Here is a 15965-nt window from a genome sequence, read left to right on the forward strand (position 1 = left end):
AGAAGTGAGAGTGCCATGTCAGGGGAGAAGGACGTTGAGCAGTCCCTGGGGATCCCCCATGTTCCTTGGGCCTGCTCCCCTCACCTGCCCCCTCTACCTATACCTGGGATCAGCCAAGTCTCCACTCCCACTCCCCTCTGCAGGACCCAGGGCTGAGGACATTACACTGAGCTCCAGGGTGCCCCCTGGGCCTAGCAAAACCACAGGCCATCAACAGCTGCTGTCTGGAGGCCTTTGCTCACTTCCGCTTTCTGCCTGGACAAGCCTCTGAGCTCCTGTGGGCCTCAGTTTCCCCTCTCTACGATGGAACCTCTCATCCCTGCCCCTGTCTACGCTTAGGGAATAAAGTGTGCAAAAGTCCGCTAGGGAGAATTTTTGAGGGCTGGTGGCCACTTAGGGCCAGATTTATCCAGGGGCCTGGGGGCTCAGCATCACTCTCCTTCAATGCCCTGGGCTCCCAACCCCCCAGAGCAGGGCTCTGTCAGAGAAGGGGAGGGGAGGGGAGGGGAGGGCTGGGCTGGCGGGTTCCCACGGCCTGGGGCAGCCACATGCAGACAGGGGTGTGTGGTTTGGCCTCCCAGAGAGCAGGGCAGGAAGTGCTTCAGGTCTGGGGTGTGGGGGTGTTTGGTTTGACCTTGCGGTGAGGCGCCCAGGAGGGAGGGGGGACTGCACAGGAGGCCAGGAAAAGGGGGAGGGTGGGGGGGGAAGGGAGGGGAGACACGATGAGGGTGAGATTTTCATGATGTCCTTTGAAACACTGAAATGTAATACCTATTAAAGAACTGAACAACAAAATACGAAGTCTTTCAAAGAAAAACGTAAAATCACTGGTGGAAATAAAAAATGGGAAGAAAACACCCAAATATACTGACAATATCAAAGCCCACCTCCAGATGGGCTCCTGCCTCCTGCCTTGGCCCTACCTGTGGCATAGTCTCAATATCCAGAGGGAACCTGTAACAAAAAAGTCGCACCAGCCTCTCCAGCTGACAACCCTCCTGTCTTCCATTTCACTCAGAATAAAAGCCCAAGTCCCGCACCACCCCCCAAACGCTTCCAGCCTCCGGCCCTAGAAGACTGGCCCCATTTCATCTCTGACCTTATCTCCCACCTTCCACGCTCACTGCCTGCAGCCTCTCCAGCCACACTGACTTCCTCAAACATACCAGGCCTGCTCCCGCCTCAGGGCCTTTGCACAAGCTGTTCCGTCTGTCTGGAATGCTCTTCCCCCAGTTCCCCAGGTGGCTTGCTTTTTAACCTCCTTTAGCCTTTGCTCAAATGTTACATTCTCAGGGAGGCTTCTTGTGACCTCCTTATTTAAAAATCACGCCCCTCTCATCGGTCCTATGTGTCACCCACTCTTTATGTTTCCTCTGCAGCAGCTACCCCTCTCCGGACCACATTCCAGAATTTATTTATTTAGTTCATTGTTTGAGTCTCACGAGACTGTGGTTCGGGGAGGGTAGGGATTATCTGCTCTGTCCACTGTTGAATCCCCAGGGCCCCAAAAATGCCTGGCACACAGTAGTTGCTCCTTGGATATGGGCTAATTCCTTTAAAAACAGATGAACCTAAGATCCTGTAAAGAAGGTCAAAAGAAACTGCAAACTGTGACAGATAAAAAGATGGCACGTAAGGCATCTTTTTGTGCTTAACACACAAGCAGTGTGTGCAAATCAGTAAGGGAGCAAAAAGTAGCCCAAGAGAGGGACAAGCAAAAGGAATAGACAAGTAATTGGCAAAAGAAGGAAGCACTGCCGGCTGGCAAATAGGAGGAGGTTCTCAGGCTCACGGAGAACCAGAGGTAGGAAGACGCCACTCAAGGGGCATCACTATGACACCGCTCAGGTTGGCGTGATGTGCCGGCCTGAGGCGGGTGAACGGGAGAAGCACCTCTTCCCACAGCTGGCGGGTGGTGTAGACGGTGTGGGTTTGAAAACGCTGGCCTCGAGTTGGACAGCAGCCGCGCGTCACAGATGCAGCAACTGGGGACTAGAGGGGCGATGAGTCCCGCTGGGGTCACACTGTGAGAGAAGGGGCCAGAGCTGGGCCCGACCACTCCCCCGGGCTCCCTGAGGCCCTGTGCAATCAGGGCCAGGTCTCTGGGACCCTGGCAAGAAACCCGGGGTGGACAGGCAGGGGAGTAGGGCACCCCAATAGCCTGACTCCGACTGAGGACCTTGAGCAGGTGTCAGCCTTTCAGAGCCAAGTTTCTTCACGTGAAGAGTGGGGAAAATCGGACGCACCGCGTGGGGTTTCTGTGATGATGACAGGCCACGTGTGGAAAGGCCGTGACACGAGGTCGGGGACAAAGCGAACTCTCAGTGAATGGAAACAGGCCTGCAGCTGTCCCCTCTCTCCCCTCCAGCACGTGGGATGGAAACTGTGAGTCTGCCCCGCAGCTGTGTTCCAAAGTGCTGGACACTGCCCTCTCGGGAGACAGGGCGGGCCTTCCCCACCCCTGCGTGTCCCCCAGGCGCGGGCTGCCAGCTGGCTCCCTGCCCCAACACAGGGGCAGTGGAAAAATACCCAGGCCGCGGGCACTGTGTGACCTTGGGCAAGTCGGTGCCCCTCTCCGGTCCTGTTCCCCACCCGGGGTTGAGATGCGGCTGGGGACTGATCACACAGTGGGGACAAATTTAAAGCTCTGCATACCATGGGCCCTGCAGATTCAGGGCGCATGAGTGGTGCTGAGAGGGAAACTGAGGCTAGGGAGGTGAAGGCATGCACCCAAGGTCACCCAGCTGGGAAAGGACTGGACTCGGGGTCTGTGTCAGAAGGAAGTGCGGAGAAGGGAACAGGAAGGAAAAGGAAAGGTGGCGAGGGGAACCACAGACAGACAGATGGACAGAGAGATACACAGACCCTGTTATCGGTTACACTGTGCCCTCCTCGAACTCCGATGTTGAAGTCCTGACCCTCCAGTGCCTCGGACACTTTGGAGACTGGTTCCTTGCAGAGGGGATTAGAATGAGGGATGAGAGTGTTTTAACGACATTAGGGCAGGCCCTAGCCTATGACTGGTGTCCTCACACAGCGGAAAACAGGCACATAAACATAGAGTCAGGGAGACCATGTGGAAGGCCATGAGGGCACGGGGGTGTGGGGGACCAGGGTGAGGCCTGGAGGTCTGGCTGCCTGGCTCCTCAGAGATCTTCATCTGTTTCCCTGCATAGGCTGTGCCCTGGCAACAAGGGCTTCAGCCAGGAGGAACCAGGGTCCCCTACCCCCACCCACCTTCCTCACACGCCCCTCGTTCGGAGGCAGAACCCACAGGTCCTGGGTCCCCCCCACCCCCGCACCCCGAGCCACAAAGAGTATTTTTAGCTCAGGTTCTTTGGAGGGGTGGGGGGGGCTTGACACAGGCTTGTCTGGCAGGGCAGGGTCTGGATGGCTTTGGAGGGATGAGAAAGCGCTTGACAGTTCCCACTCCACCCCCTTCCAGGCCAGTGCCTGTTCTCAAGAGAGGGTAACAAACGGCTCCCAGGGGGAAGAGTGCGTACTGGGCGGAGGCACATGGCTGGGAGAATGGAGTTCCAGCAGGTCACGGGAGGACATGCTCAATGGTCAGCACAGCACTCCCAAGGAGAAATTCTTCTTCTCCCTATAACCCTCTTGAGCTCAAGCGCACTCTATAGCTCCCCACTGTTGGCAGCAAAAAGCCTTAAGGCTCCGATCTGGCTCTGTGCCTCCATTTGGGAAAAATCTCAGCCCCTACTGTTCCAGCAGGAAACCTCCATCCTTGTACGGTCTCCAGAACCTGCTGGACACATTCCCACCCCAGCCCCTTTGCACCTGCTGTGCCAGTACTTGAGACAGGCTTCCCTGCCGGTGCCATGTTCTGCAAGCCCCGCTGAACTGCGTATGCTATTCCCTCAACCTGGAACAGCCTTTCTCCAGTGCTGGCTGCCTCCTCAGAGGGGGTCTTCCCCAACCACCCCAATTCCCTCTCCACCTTACCACCCTATCTCCACACCTCCCTCTCTCTCCAGCGATTGTGTTCATTTACTCATTTATTTGCTGTATGTTTGTCTCCCCGTCACTCTGGGCCCCATGTGTCTCGTTCAGTTCCGTGAACACACACCCACAGTACATACTTGGAGAATTAATATTGAGCAATAAAGGCTGAGTAATTCCCAGCCTGCTCTGAAACACTGGGTTGCCCAAAGTTCATCAGTGACGAAGAAATCCACTTCACCTGGAAACCCGCTGAACACACGTAAAAGTGACACAAAAGGTTCCTGGACCAATTCTTATGATCACTATGTAGGATGTATGCCTGCATAGTCTACTTTTTTCTACTCTATTCTATTCGTTCTATTCCACTCCACTCCATTCCCTTCTATTCCATTCCAAAAAAAAAAAAAAAAAAAATCTGGTTACAACCTTTTGATTTCATAACCCAGTAGTGGGTTACAACAATACAGCCCCGAAGAGAAGGTTCTCGAATTTTTGCTGCTGAGGTCCCTGAATTTCCCTGGTCCTGCCCCCTCCACACCCACTTTAGCTGGCTGACTACCCTTGCTGTCATTCGGGGGCCTGCCAGTCCTCCCTTTTCATAACACAGCCAGTCTGCTACCTACAGGGAACACTCCAGTCCCATGACTCCAAGTGGGTGACTCCCTCCTGTAGCGCCTCCCGGAGAAGACTTCTGACCTCCATGGGGCTCCTCTCCGTTGGCACTGGGCCACAAGGGGCGCACCTCTGCTTGTCCCCATGGCCTGTGCTCTTCTCCCTCAAGAAAGGCCTAGGGGGAAGGCCCAGGGAAGGGTGAGGAGGCAGGTGGCAGCTGCAGAAAGCCACCCCAAGAATCAGGAGTCATTCGCTGCTCTGAGCCCTGGCGGCGGCTCCCTTGCCTCCACACCATCCCTCTCCCTGGATGCCCAGAGTCCTCCCTGCCACCGTGGCCCCATTGCGATGACCAGATGCCATGCTCAGGTCCACAGCGTCCTCACACCACGGAGATCCTGCTCCCGTATGCCACTGTGAGGACGCTGAGGGTCAATGAAGGACAAGGATGTGCGCCCCAGCCTGCCTAACTCAGAAGTAGCTGAGAGGGCATCTGAACCCAAGCGGTCACCTTCAAAGGGACAGAAGGCAGACAAGGCAGCCAGCTTTAGGTCTTGTCCCTTCTCCAGCCTACAAGAATAACCTCAAAAGTTCCTTCCTGATCTGACCTTTGCTGGTCTTTCCTGGATCAGGCCACGGTGAGAGGAGCAGAGCTGGCTCTTGGTGCCCACCCCACCTGGTCATTTCCCTTCTGGTCTGTCTCAAGGTCAAGGTCTTTGCTCCTCCTTCTCATTCCCACTGGTCAGGCTGAGACGGATGGAGTCAGGGCTCTAGAGCAAGCAGATGACAGACTCTGGCTGGGTCTGTCTCCTGGGGCCTGGGATGCCCTCACCCGGGGATTTCCTCAGTGAAATCCTGCTGGGAAAGCCAATTCCTAGGAGATTCCTTAAAGGGCTGCTCTGGCTAAAACAAGAGCAGAGACGCTGGTTCCTGTGGGCCTGACTTCTCCTGGTCCACCACCCCATGTCACTCGGGAGTCTCCAGAGCCCCCCAAAAGCCACAGTATCAGCCCAAAGCAACAGGGAAACTTGAGGTGTGGTGTGCAGGGGACAGGAGACTGGGGGAGGGGCGGGAACCTTCTAAAAATTCCAAGACAACACAACACAGTCTCTGGAATTCCCTGGCTCTGAATTCCAATCCCTGCTCTCCAGCTGGGGGACATACCTCTCCCAGTCCCGGCCTCCCCACCTGCAACCTGGGCATGATAGAACCGTCTGGACCACTAGTTCAGCAAGGGATATAGGCGGAGCTCACACCACGACTGCTGGTATGGTCCCACCCCCCACCCCCGCCTCGCTTGTGAATGGTGGGATCCTGGGGGTAGTTAGGAACCCTCCCTGTGCTTGGTGCTTCCTCATCTGTAAACTGTGGGTGATGCGTCCCCGCGCATGGAGGAAAACCAGCGAGAACGCGTTAAGGTGCTTAATTAGCGCTTGGCACAAAGTGAACATCTACTAGATGCTAGATATTGGTCGGGACTGTTAGGCTCACAGCGATTCTGTGCTCTTAGCCCTGGAGGGCAGCCACCCTGCGCCCGGGGCCCGTCTTACCCCGGCGGGATGGAGGCGCGTGCGCTCACGCCGGTGGCGCGCTGGGGCCCGGGCCGGTTGAGGTTGTTCTGTCCGGGGGTGGGCGCGCCGCCGGGGGCACTTGGGCTCCGCGGGGGCGCCCCGGGGGGCGGCGTCGGCTCGGTTGGGCCGGCAGCGGGCGCAGCCCAGAGCGCCGCGCCGGCGAAGGTGGCGCTGGGGCGCACAGCGAGCGCGCCGGGCTGCCCTCCTGGCGGCTGCGGCGGCGGCTGCGGGGGAGCGGGGGGCGCCTTGCGGCGCTGCGAGGCCAGGATGGCGTTGGAGGCGGCGCGCGTGCTGTTGACCAGCAGGCACTGCTGGCACGAGCAGGGCTGGCCAGAGCTGGCGCCCACGGGCCACGACTGCGACTTGGGGATGGAGCCGACGGTGAGCGGGTAGGCCAGGTCCAGGCGGCGGCGCAGGCGGCGGCGGCGGCGCGTCTGGCGGTTCATCTGCGACATGCTGTTGAAGTAGATGAGGTAGCAGAAGCCGAGCGACGAGAGGTCGAGCCACGGGTGCTGCTTCTCGTAGGCGTTCTGGATGGTGATGCAGATGTCCATGTCGTAGGCCGTCCACGCGCCGCCGTCGTTCTCCCACTCCCACACGATGCCCTTGCCCGGCGCCGACGACGGGTCGTAGAAGTTGCGCCGCACGGGTCGCATGGTGCCTGCGCTCACAAGGGGAGGGAGGTCAGAGCGGGGGTGGGGGTTGGGGAGGGCAGGCACCCCCCGCCACCCCCAATCAGCACCCACACCGGAGCGGTGACCGCACAGGCCCCAGGGGAGTGGGAAGTTGAGGGGGGCGCTGGGGGGCTGTTCGGAGGGATCGGGGCACGGCGGCGCGGGGAGCTGGGGCAGCCAGGGCTATGCACGCAGTGGGGGGCAGGCCGGCCTTCTTCAAGAGCCTTATTCCAAACTTCCTTCGCCCACCCCCTTCATGGGAGCTTTAATCAAACACTCTTCCATTGGCTCATTCGTTCATTCATTCAATGGAGCCTTCATTCATTCATTCATTCATTCATGCCTTAGTTCCGGCATTCCTATCTGGGTTCATTCAGGAATTCCTTCATTAGCTCCTTCACCGGAGCCTGCCCTCATCCCTTATGCTTCTCCGTCGATGCATGCCTTCGCACTCCCTAATTTAATTCATGCATTCAGCCGTTCCCTCATTTACCGCTACCCTATTTAAAAATGTGCCACCCCTCCACATACTTCCTTTTCTCTCTCTCCAACCCTGCTTGGTTTTCTCCATCTGGCATAAGTTATATTTTACCTATTTATCTTGTTTTCTGTCTCCTCTCACTAGAATGTCACCAAGGCAGGGACTTCGTTATCCTCCCTGCGGTGTCCCCAGTGTCTGCACACAGTAGGTGCCGAGCAGATAGGTGCTGAATGTAGAAATGCATTCACTAGTTCAGACCCCGATCCTTTTTGGGTGTGGTTACTCTTGTGTTCCTTCACGCCTTTTGCTCATTTCTGTGTCTGTCCATCCCTTTGCCCACCAGTTCCTTTGTTTTTTTTTATTCATCTGTTTGTTCATGTGTTCCTTCCTTTAACAGACATCTGCCCACTGTGCTTTCGAGGGCTCCACGCGTAGGACTCATTGAAAATGCACAGAACCACATGATAACCCCAGCCAGGTGGGTGTTGATGCCCCCCACTTAAAAAAGGACACTGAGGCTTTGCTCTCAACCACTGCTTCATATTCCCAAAGCTCTAGGTGTTCCCTGGGAGCGAGGCTCCCTGGGACACTGCGTGAAAATAGAGATAAGGCAAAGTCCAGGCTGCAGGACTTCTCAGAGGCTTTAACCTGCTCTGCGCCTTGGGACCACTTTGGAGAGACAGTTTTGCCAGGCTCACTTGGTACACCTGCAGGAAGGCTGCACACTTGACTGCTTCTCAACTGTGGGCAAGTCCCTTCAGCCTGCCTAGGTCTCGGTGGCCCCAGCTCAAAAAGGAATGTGATGCGAGCCCATGACACGCCCCTCCCCCTTGCACAGAGCTGCAGGGAGGATTCAGTGAGAATAGCCACAGAGCCCAGGGACTGCGCTGGGTCCCAGGGTCTGGGAGACAGACAGACTTCATTCCAAGTCCCCACTGCCCAATGGGCCAGCTCTGTGACTGTGGTCCCGTGACTCAACATCCCTGAGCTCCAGCTTTCTCATCTCTAAAACGGGCATAAGCAACCCCACAACTCCTTTGCGAGCTTGTGAGAAGGACGACTCGGGTGATTCCAATCCACCATTTCCAGACCCACCCTCTCCCTCTGGGAGCCGGACTTGCGGTTCTAGCTGCCTCCTTGGCACGCTCCTGGGGAGCTCCAACGGGCCTCTCAAGGTCACCTCTGCTAAAGCAGAGCTCTGATCTTTCCCTACCCTAAACCTGCTCCTCCTGAAGTGGTCCTCATTGGGATGGCTGGATAGAGCACTATCCTTCCAGCTGCTTGGGCCCCAATACCGCCCCCTCCCCCAAAACTTGGCCTCATCCTTGCCTGACCTCATACCTTATATCCAGCCTACTAGCAGAACCAGTCACCTCTAGCTTCAAACACATCCCACACCTGACCACTTCTCACTGCACTGATTCTACCTGGTCTAAACCCCTGTCTCTCTCCAGCTTGGACTCTTGCAGTAGACTCACGACTGTCCTCTGCCTCTGCCCTTGTATTCTGTAGTCTGTTTCTTTTTCAATGCTAATCAGATTACATCTTTCTTCTGCCCCAAATCCTCCCATGGCCTCCCCTCTCACTGGGAGCCAAAGCCAAAGTCCTCGCTGTGACCTCCAAAGCCCCCATTGTCTACAAAGCTCCTCCCAAGTCCCATGTTGCGTCTTCCTCTCTGTCCCTCTTCTCCAGCTACCCTGGCCTCCTTGCTGTTCCTCCAACACTCCAAGCACTGTCCAGCCTCGGGGCTTTGCCTCTGCTGTTCCCTCCACCTGGAATATGACTTGGTGGTTGGAGCAGGGGCTGACATTCTCCTAGTTTCCTTTGGTCTCTGCTCCAATGTCACCCACGCAGAAAGACTTTCCCAGACCACCTTCTAACACAGCTGTCCTGGTTCCCATCTTCTTGCCTGGCGTTCTTTTTCTCCTTGGCAGTCAGCACTACCTGATATGACACATTAATCTGCATACTTTCTTTACTCTCTGTCTCTTCCCACCAGGCTGTCGGCCCAAGAGGTCAGGGATCTTGACTGCTTTGCTCACTGCTCTACCCCAGTGCCAAGCACAGAGCCTGGCAGGCAGTAACCCCTCACAATGTAGAATGCATTTCGGCTGCTAACTCGCATAACCCCGGGGTGCCCGGTCCAGTCCGGGGATCTGCAGTCAGATGGGTAGGGACCCACCACCTGCCCTTTCCTGAAGATCCTTGCCTCCCCCTGCCTTGCTCAGGCTTCTGTCTCCCGAGCCTGGACTCTCCCAGACCTTCACTTGGGTCACCACCCAAGGCTGAAACAGCTAACCCTCTGCTTTCTCCTCTGTCAGAATCCCAAGGATCATGGACTACCCCTGCCTCTGTCAACTGCCCAGCGCCCGAGAGCTGGGAAAAAAGAGGAGGGACAGGAGAGAGACCTGTGAGGCTAGAGTCCCTGGACACCTGTACTGTTCAAGCCAACCACGCAAACATCTCCCCTCCCTCGTCTCCCGGGCTGCCTTGTTCTGAGGCCTGATTTATCATTTTAATTGAGTGTGTGCATATCGATTTTTTCCCTTGACAATGCTGTTCCTCCAGGGCAGGCCTGAGAGAGGATGAGAGGAAACATTTTTGGATCCGGTTCCTGCTCTGCTCCCGAGGGCAGGTCTCCTCAGAGAGTCCGTTTGCCCGTCTGCAAAATGGGGCCTCGTCATAGATGTTCTTCAGGTCTGACATGCCTGCAGTTCTGCCCTGAACCTCCTAGTGAGGGTGAAGGCGCTGTGTTACCCAGAAGGTGTTAAGCCCTGGGTGGTGAGGGAAAGGATGGGAACTTGCTTTAGTTAATCACGGTTGGGTGTCAAGTCTTGAGCGGGGCTAGGCAGGGTCAGAGGTGGGAGATGCAGCGCGAAGAGGTTGAGAGAGGCAATTCAGAAGACTCAGAGGCCATGAGCAAATCCTGGCTCCACACATAGCCTCAGTGCGTTCATCTGCAAAATGGAGGTATGAATATATACCCCCAAAGAACTACTGTAGGACAAAACAAGATAATGCTGGTCACAGAGATCAGCAGAGTGATTGGCTGCGGTAGGTGCTCAGTGAATGTTAACAAGAAACTGTTATGACACAACCATACTACATACCGCATTCTCCCTCTCCCAGCCCTTGTTCGCTTGGTGAACTCCTATTCATCCAGCAAAACCCTCCCCGTGTCCCCCCTCTTCCTGGACTTGCTTTTCTGTTTCTGCAGCTCTGGCTGGCACTGGCAGCTTTAAATTGCACAAGTGTCCTTGCATCGTCATTAAATCACTCATTGTTGTTCTTAATCTCCCTTGCTGGCGGATGACTTTCAGGAGGACAAGAACGAGGTCGGACCCACGCCTGCCTTCCCAGCACCAGGCACAGAGCCTGGTGCAACAGAGGTGTCTGTAACGGAAACAGGCAACCTACTTGGCACAGGTCAGGGCTCGGAGGGAATGGAAAGGAGGAGGAGAGGCTGGTCTTAGCGGAGAGGGAGCTGAGACCGCGGCTGGAGCCAACGCGCACACAGGGTCTCCAGGGAAGGGGGGACAGGGCTGGAAAGGCCGGTGTGGCCAGCCCCGCGACAAAGAACTCTGGGAGCCCCTCCCAGCAGGTCAGGGCCAGCCAGCTCAGGCGTCCCTCTCTCCAGGGCTCTATTTACCCGGTATCGATTTTCCTGCCTGTTTACTGGTAGTTATTAAAGGCTGCGTCCCTGGAGTCCTTTTCAAACGAGATTGGAACCTGAAGAGCTGGAGTAATTAGGGCAGCTGCTGTCCTCCCTGCTGGGCCCTGCACCCTGCCGTGCCCGCCTGCCGCCCATCCATCCACCTTGGGCTCAGACTGGCCCTGCACCAGGCCGCGGGGGGCCTGCTGGATCCCGGGTGACCCGCCTGGGCTGCGATCTTCCGAGTTCCCAGGGAGCAGAAGCACTTCTCCCCAGTGTCTTTGGCCTAGATTTTTGGCCAAAACAATGGGTCTACGATGGGGCCGGAGGTTCTTCAGCCTGGGAAACTGGGAAACTGGGGGCCTGGAGGCACAGCTGGTCTCTTTCACCCACCCACTCCACTGGGTGTCCCTGAGCAGACCGCTTCCCTCTTGGGCCTCCAGGGGCCCCGGGGGCGGGACAAGAAGGGGGGAGGCTGTGCTCCCGTGGCGGTTAGGGACCTGTGTCAAGCACGGACCATTTCTGGGCTTGTTTTTGTGTGTCTGCGTTTGTTGTCTGTCCCCCAAACTTCCTTTCATTTCTTAAGATGTTTGGCTGAAAAATTCCAATCTTGCTCCAGCTGCACTGAGGGAAGAGGGGCTTTGGCCAAATGTCGGCTGGAGGATTTCGGGAGCTGGGCCCGTGGAGACCGGGCGTGGGGCGGCCGGGGCCACTGCAGCCAGTGAGTGGTTCACGCCAGGGGCAGAGACAAGCAGAGAGATCAAAACACAGTGGGGAGTGAGAGATGGGGGAGGGAGGCGCAGGGAGACAGAGACACACATGCACAGAGAGACTGCCAAAGGAAAGCCAAGTTCAAAATGGGAAATGCTGTGGCATGGAGGTACCAGGAGAGCTGGGGGCAGAGCATGAGACCAGGTGGGAGGGACATAAAGAAAAAAAAAATTCCAAATCTAGAGACTGACAGAGTCACAGAGAGAGAACAAGAGAGTGAGGCCAAGAGACAGGGAGGAGCCAGGAGGAGAGCCGATAGTAGCTATGGCTGTAACAACGGAGTGAGCATTTATTGAGCGCCTGCTGTGCACCAGATGCTGTGCTCAGCACTTTCCTTCACTAACACGTTTTCTCTTTGCACAGGGTTCCTTCCCAGGAGGGACCAGCATTATTCCCGTTTTACAGATGAGGCAACTGAGCCCCAGAGAAATGAAACCTTGGGAGGGCTGGGACGGATGCTCCTTTCATGGAATAAAGGAAAGACCAGGTTGGGCTGGTTCTCAGGGGTTCAACACAGCTAAGCAGTAACCCAGCCTAGGATCCCTCCAGCGATGGGGAACTCACTACCTCAGCTTTGATCTCTGTGTTTAGCTGTGAGAATGTTCTGCCCTGAGAATGTAGTGCTGATCAGACCCCCTTCCTGGAGGCGGGCTGTGTGGGTGTCTTAGCACCCAGCTTTTGGTATGAAGAAGAAGTTGACTGTAGAGAAGGGAGGGCCCATGCCCTCCTGTTTGCCCCTCACCCTCCAAAGGGCCCCTGCCTAGACTGAGCCAGCCCCGAGGCCCAGCAGGACACCCCTCCCTCTGGAGGCAGCTTCCTGCAGGGAAGTGAACTCAGTTTGGGGAGACCCAGACCCCAATGGGAAGGAAGGCCCCGTGGGAGGCAGTCATGGGACTTCCTGTCAGGTGGGAGGTGTCCTGCTGCAGGCCCGTGACTGGAGGCTGGGCAGGGCGTTGAGTACGAGTTGAGTGCCCACAAGATGCTGGGCTCCCGTGAGGGACCTCATCGACTCCTCCACCAACCTAGATATAATCACAGCACCAACAGTTCTCAGTCAGAGAGCACACATCTATGGTCTGGGTTCTTGTCAACTCACATAATCCTCGTGACACCCCGATGAGGTAGGGATATCATTACCCCCATGGTAGGGGTGACGAAACGGAGGCACAGAGAGGTTTAGGAAGATGCCTGAGGTTACGTGCGAGGCAGTGGTCTCGCCAGACCCCATACCCGGCTGCCTGGATTCCATCGCGGTTCCCTCTACTGTCGGCTCTACTGCCTATTTCCTGGAGGAGGAAACTGAGGCACGGAGGTTGGGCAAGGCACACGGTTGAGGCTTCAGCCTGCTAGTTGGTCTTCGAGAATAGAGTTCCTCTACCTTTATCCCCCACTGACTGTCCGCATGGCCAGCGCCCCCTGAAGCAGCAGCAACGGTAACCGTACAACCATCCTGATTGCTGGAACGCTCTGGCTGTGTCAGCTCCACGTGTCACCCCGTCTCCACAAGTCAGCCCGATGGATTTTAGACCCATTTGGAAGATGGGGAGAGTCAGGCTCCTTGAGAAGATGAGTTGGGGTGGCTAGGGCAGGGGCCTGGCTGGGATCTGAACCCCAGCCTCTGGCCCCAGGGTGCCTCTCCCCCACCCCACGCCTCGGGATCAATAATCCCGCAGCATTCTGTTTGCCTTCAAACGCTCCCACGGGACTCGTCAGGCAGAGCCGTGGCCCATTAGTGGTTTCTGCACGTTTGAAGCTGGCCCAGGCTCCCCAGGGTCGGCCGGCAGCCAGGCCAGGGCCACGGAGAGGCTGGGGGAGGGGGGCTGCCACGGCACTGGGGGAGGCTGCCGCCTTCATGTGGGTTTCCAAAGACCTGTGTCCCGCTGGCTGCGGGCAGCTGCCTGTGCCCGTTTTATGGGCCACGTGGGGGCTTCTTGGTCACCTGGCTTCTAGCACACTTGGGTTCAGCCCCTTTGCACAACAGCAAGAGCTACAGGTGGAGATAAGGGGGTGGGGAATAGAAGGAACAGACAGCCTCCAGCTCCTGGAGTGCGGTGTGGCCCTGGGCAGCTGACCTGACTGCTCTGAGCATCTCCTTCCTCATCTCTGAAATAAACATCATCACAGGAGTAAACGCCCCCGCCGAGGAGCTACTGTGGGGCAGGGTCTGTTCTAAGTGTTCCACTTGGCCAACTCTCAGTCCACACAACGCCCTTCAGAACCGTTATTAATCGTTACATTATACAGATGCTGCAGCACAGAGAGGTGAAGCGACTTGCCCCAGGTCACACAGCTACTACATTATGAAACCCGGATGTAACCTAGACGGATCTGAACTTCTACCCACTTCCACCGCCACCTCCCCGGTCCCAGCCACCATCAGGGCTGGCTTCTGCTTCTGTGGTAGCCTCTGCCCCGGGTCCCAGCTTCCAGCCTCTGTGCCCTGCAGTGTGTTCTCACGTGGCAACCAGAACCAAACTGATCTGACCCCATCCCTCCTCCGCTCAACACACATCACTGGCTCCCTAGTGACCTTCGGAATCAGTCGAAGCTCTTCAGCTCATCTCTGAGACCCCTCACACGCTGTGAAGCCTGACACTCTAACCACACCAAACTTCTAGTTATTTTCTGAACACATCGTGCAGACCTGTGCCTCTGTGATTCTGCACACACCGCTGCCTCCAATGCTCCATTCACTACCTCACTTTCCTCCCTGCCGAGTTCCCAAACAATCTTCCTGGTTTTCCTGGCTCAGCTCCAGTGCTATCCTCTTGGAATTTTCTCTGCCTCCCCTAGGGAGAACCACACCCTTCCTGGGGCTCCCATAGCACCTTGCACCTGCAGTACCCCGCGGAAGTACATAGCTCACTCAAATATTGAGGCTGTGTTCGCTCCAGCCTGGGAGCCTCCCAGAAGCTGGGCTGGCATTCAGCCACCTTAGCGTCCCCTGAGAGCCGGGAACACAGGGACAGGCACTTGGAAAATGCTCACTGAATGAAGGAAGAAAGGACCAAATATATGTGAGGGCACCTAACTGAAGCTACAAATGACTAGCTTGGAGATTGCAAGTTAGTGGTGGATGAGCGTGTGTTTTGGTGTGCATGCTATTTACATTTTTAAATGCTGGTCATTTAAAAATTGGGGGAGACTCACTCAAGTCTGGATTTCAAAAATCCCCAAATATCCAAAGAGGTGGCCACAGGGGCTGGCCTCCTTGGCAACCGTTCCCTGAAACTGAGCCACGGCCACCACAGTCATGGGTCTGAACATTAATTGAGCACCTACTGTGTGCCAAGCACTAGAGAACAACAACCGAGAACCTTTGCCTTCCCAGCCACTGCACACACTTCTGTGAGCTTCCCGGGCTCTCTGGCCATGGGAGTTTTCCGCCCCTGTCAAGATGGTGGAACTGGGTCCCAGGAAAAGAAGGGATTTGGCCCCAATCCCCTAGAAATCGGGGTAGATCTTGAGCTCAGGCCCCTTCTCTCTCTTCCACAGTGTCGGGTAACTAACACTTTGGCATGAATGAACCCTCGTTCTCCAGGAGAGAGGAACCGCTCTACAAGGAGAGCTCCAGAATGGTGTGGTTTCAGGTAAACCATGTGCTTCCTCTTGTGTGTTCTGCTTGCGGCTGGAAGGAGAGGGGACAAAGGCCCCCGCAGTGGCGGGCCTGGCCTGTCATCAGGAGGAGCGGTGGCTGTGCTGCGGCTGCTGGCAGGACCAGCCTGGCCGCCAGCACTGCCTGCTTTGATTGCCTTGTCCTTTGTTCCGCATTTCAGGGCACTCAGCTCCAGGGCTGGGTGCCAGACTCCCTCCCGTACCCCATCACCAAGCCTGCTACTACGGCCTGGGCAGGTGGAGGTGGCCTCCTGGAGCAGCCCCAGAGCCCCAGTGGGAGGAGCCCAGAGAGGGAGAGGAGCTTAGCCAGGGTGGCAGAGCAAGGACATAGCCGCACAGGATCCCCAGGGGAGAGTCCCCAACCTGGTTGCTCGTAGGGCCCGAGGTGAGGAACAGCCCCACATCCTTGGTGCCTGGCCTCCTGGCCCATCAGGCCCCATCTCCTCCCCTGCCACAGCCTCATCCCCTCTGGGTTGGACTCCATAGCTCCCTCTGAAGGAGGAGGCTGGGGGGATGGGAGAAGGCAGGGAAGGATGCAGGGGGGGAAAGGAGGGGCAGGGACAGGAGAGGAGAGGGAAGAAGCTGGGTATGAAGAGGATCTGACCCAGGACGCCCCCCCCCCAAGCCTCCAC

At 56.8% G+C, this 15965-nt stretch overlaps 1 protein-coding gene across 1 annotated transcript in view; it reads right to left on the bottom strand.

Moving 5' to 3' along the window:
* The window catches only part of DTX1 (deltex E3 ubiquitin ligase 1), a 34063-nt gene that overhangs the window by 10085 nt on the left and 8013 nt on the right, over nucleotides 1–15965 (bottom strand). The window contains exon 3 of the mRNA XM_082698427.1: nucleotides 6120–6801. Within this exon, the coding sequence (XP_082554553.1) occupies nucleotides 6120–6801 (682 nt within the window). The remainder of the gene's footprint in view (nucleotides 1–6119; nucleotides 6802–15965) is intronic.

This window comes from Mustela nivalis (genome assembly GCF_964662115.1).
Source record: "Mustela nivalis genome assembly, chromosome: 14".
NCBI lineage: Eukaryota > Metazoa > Chordata > Mammalia > Carnivora > Mustelidae > Mustela > Mustela nivalis.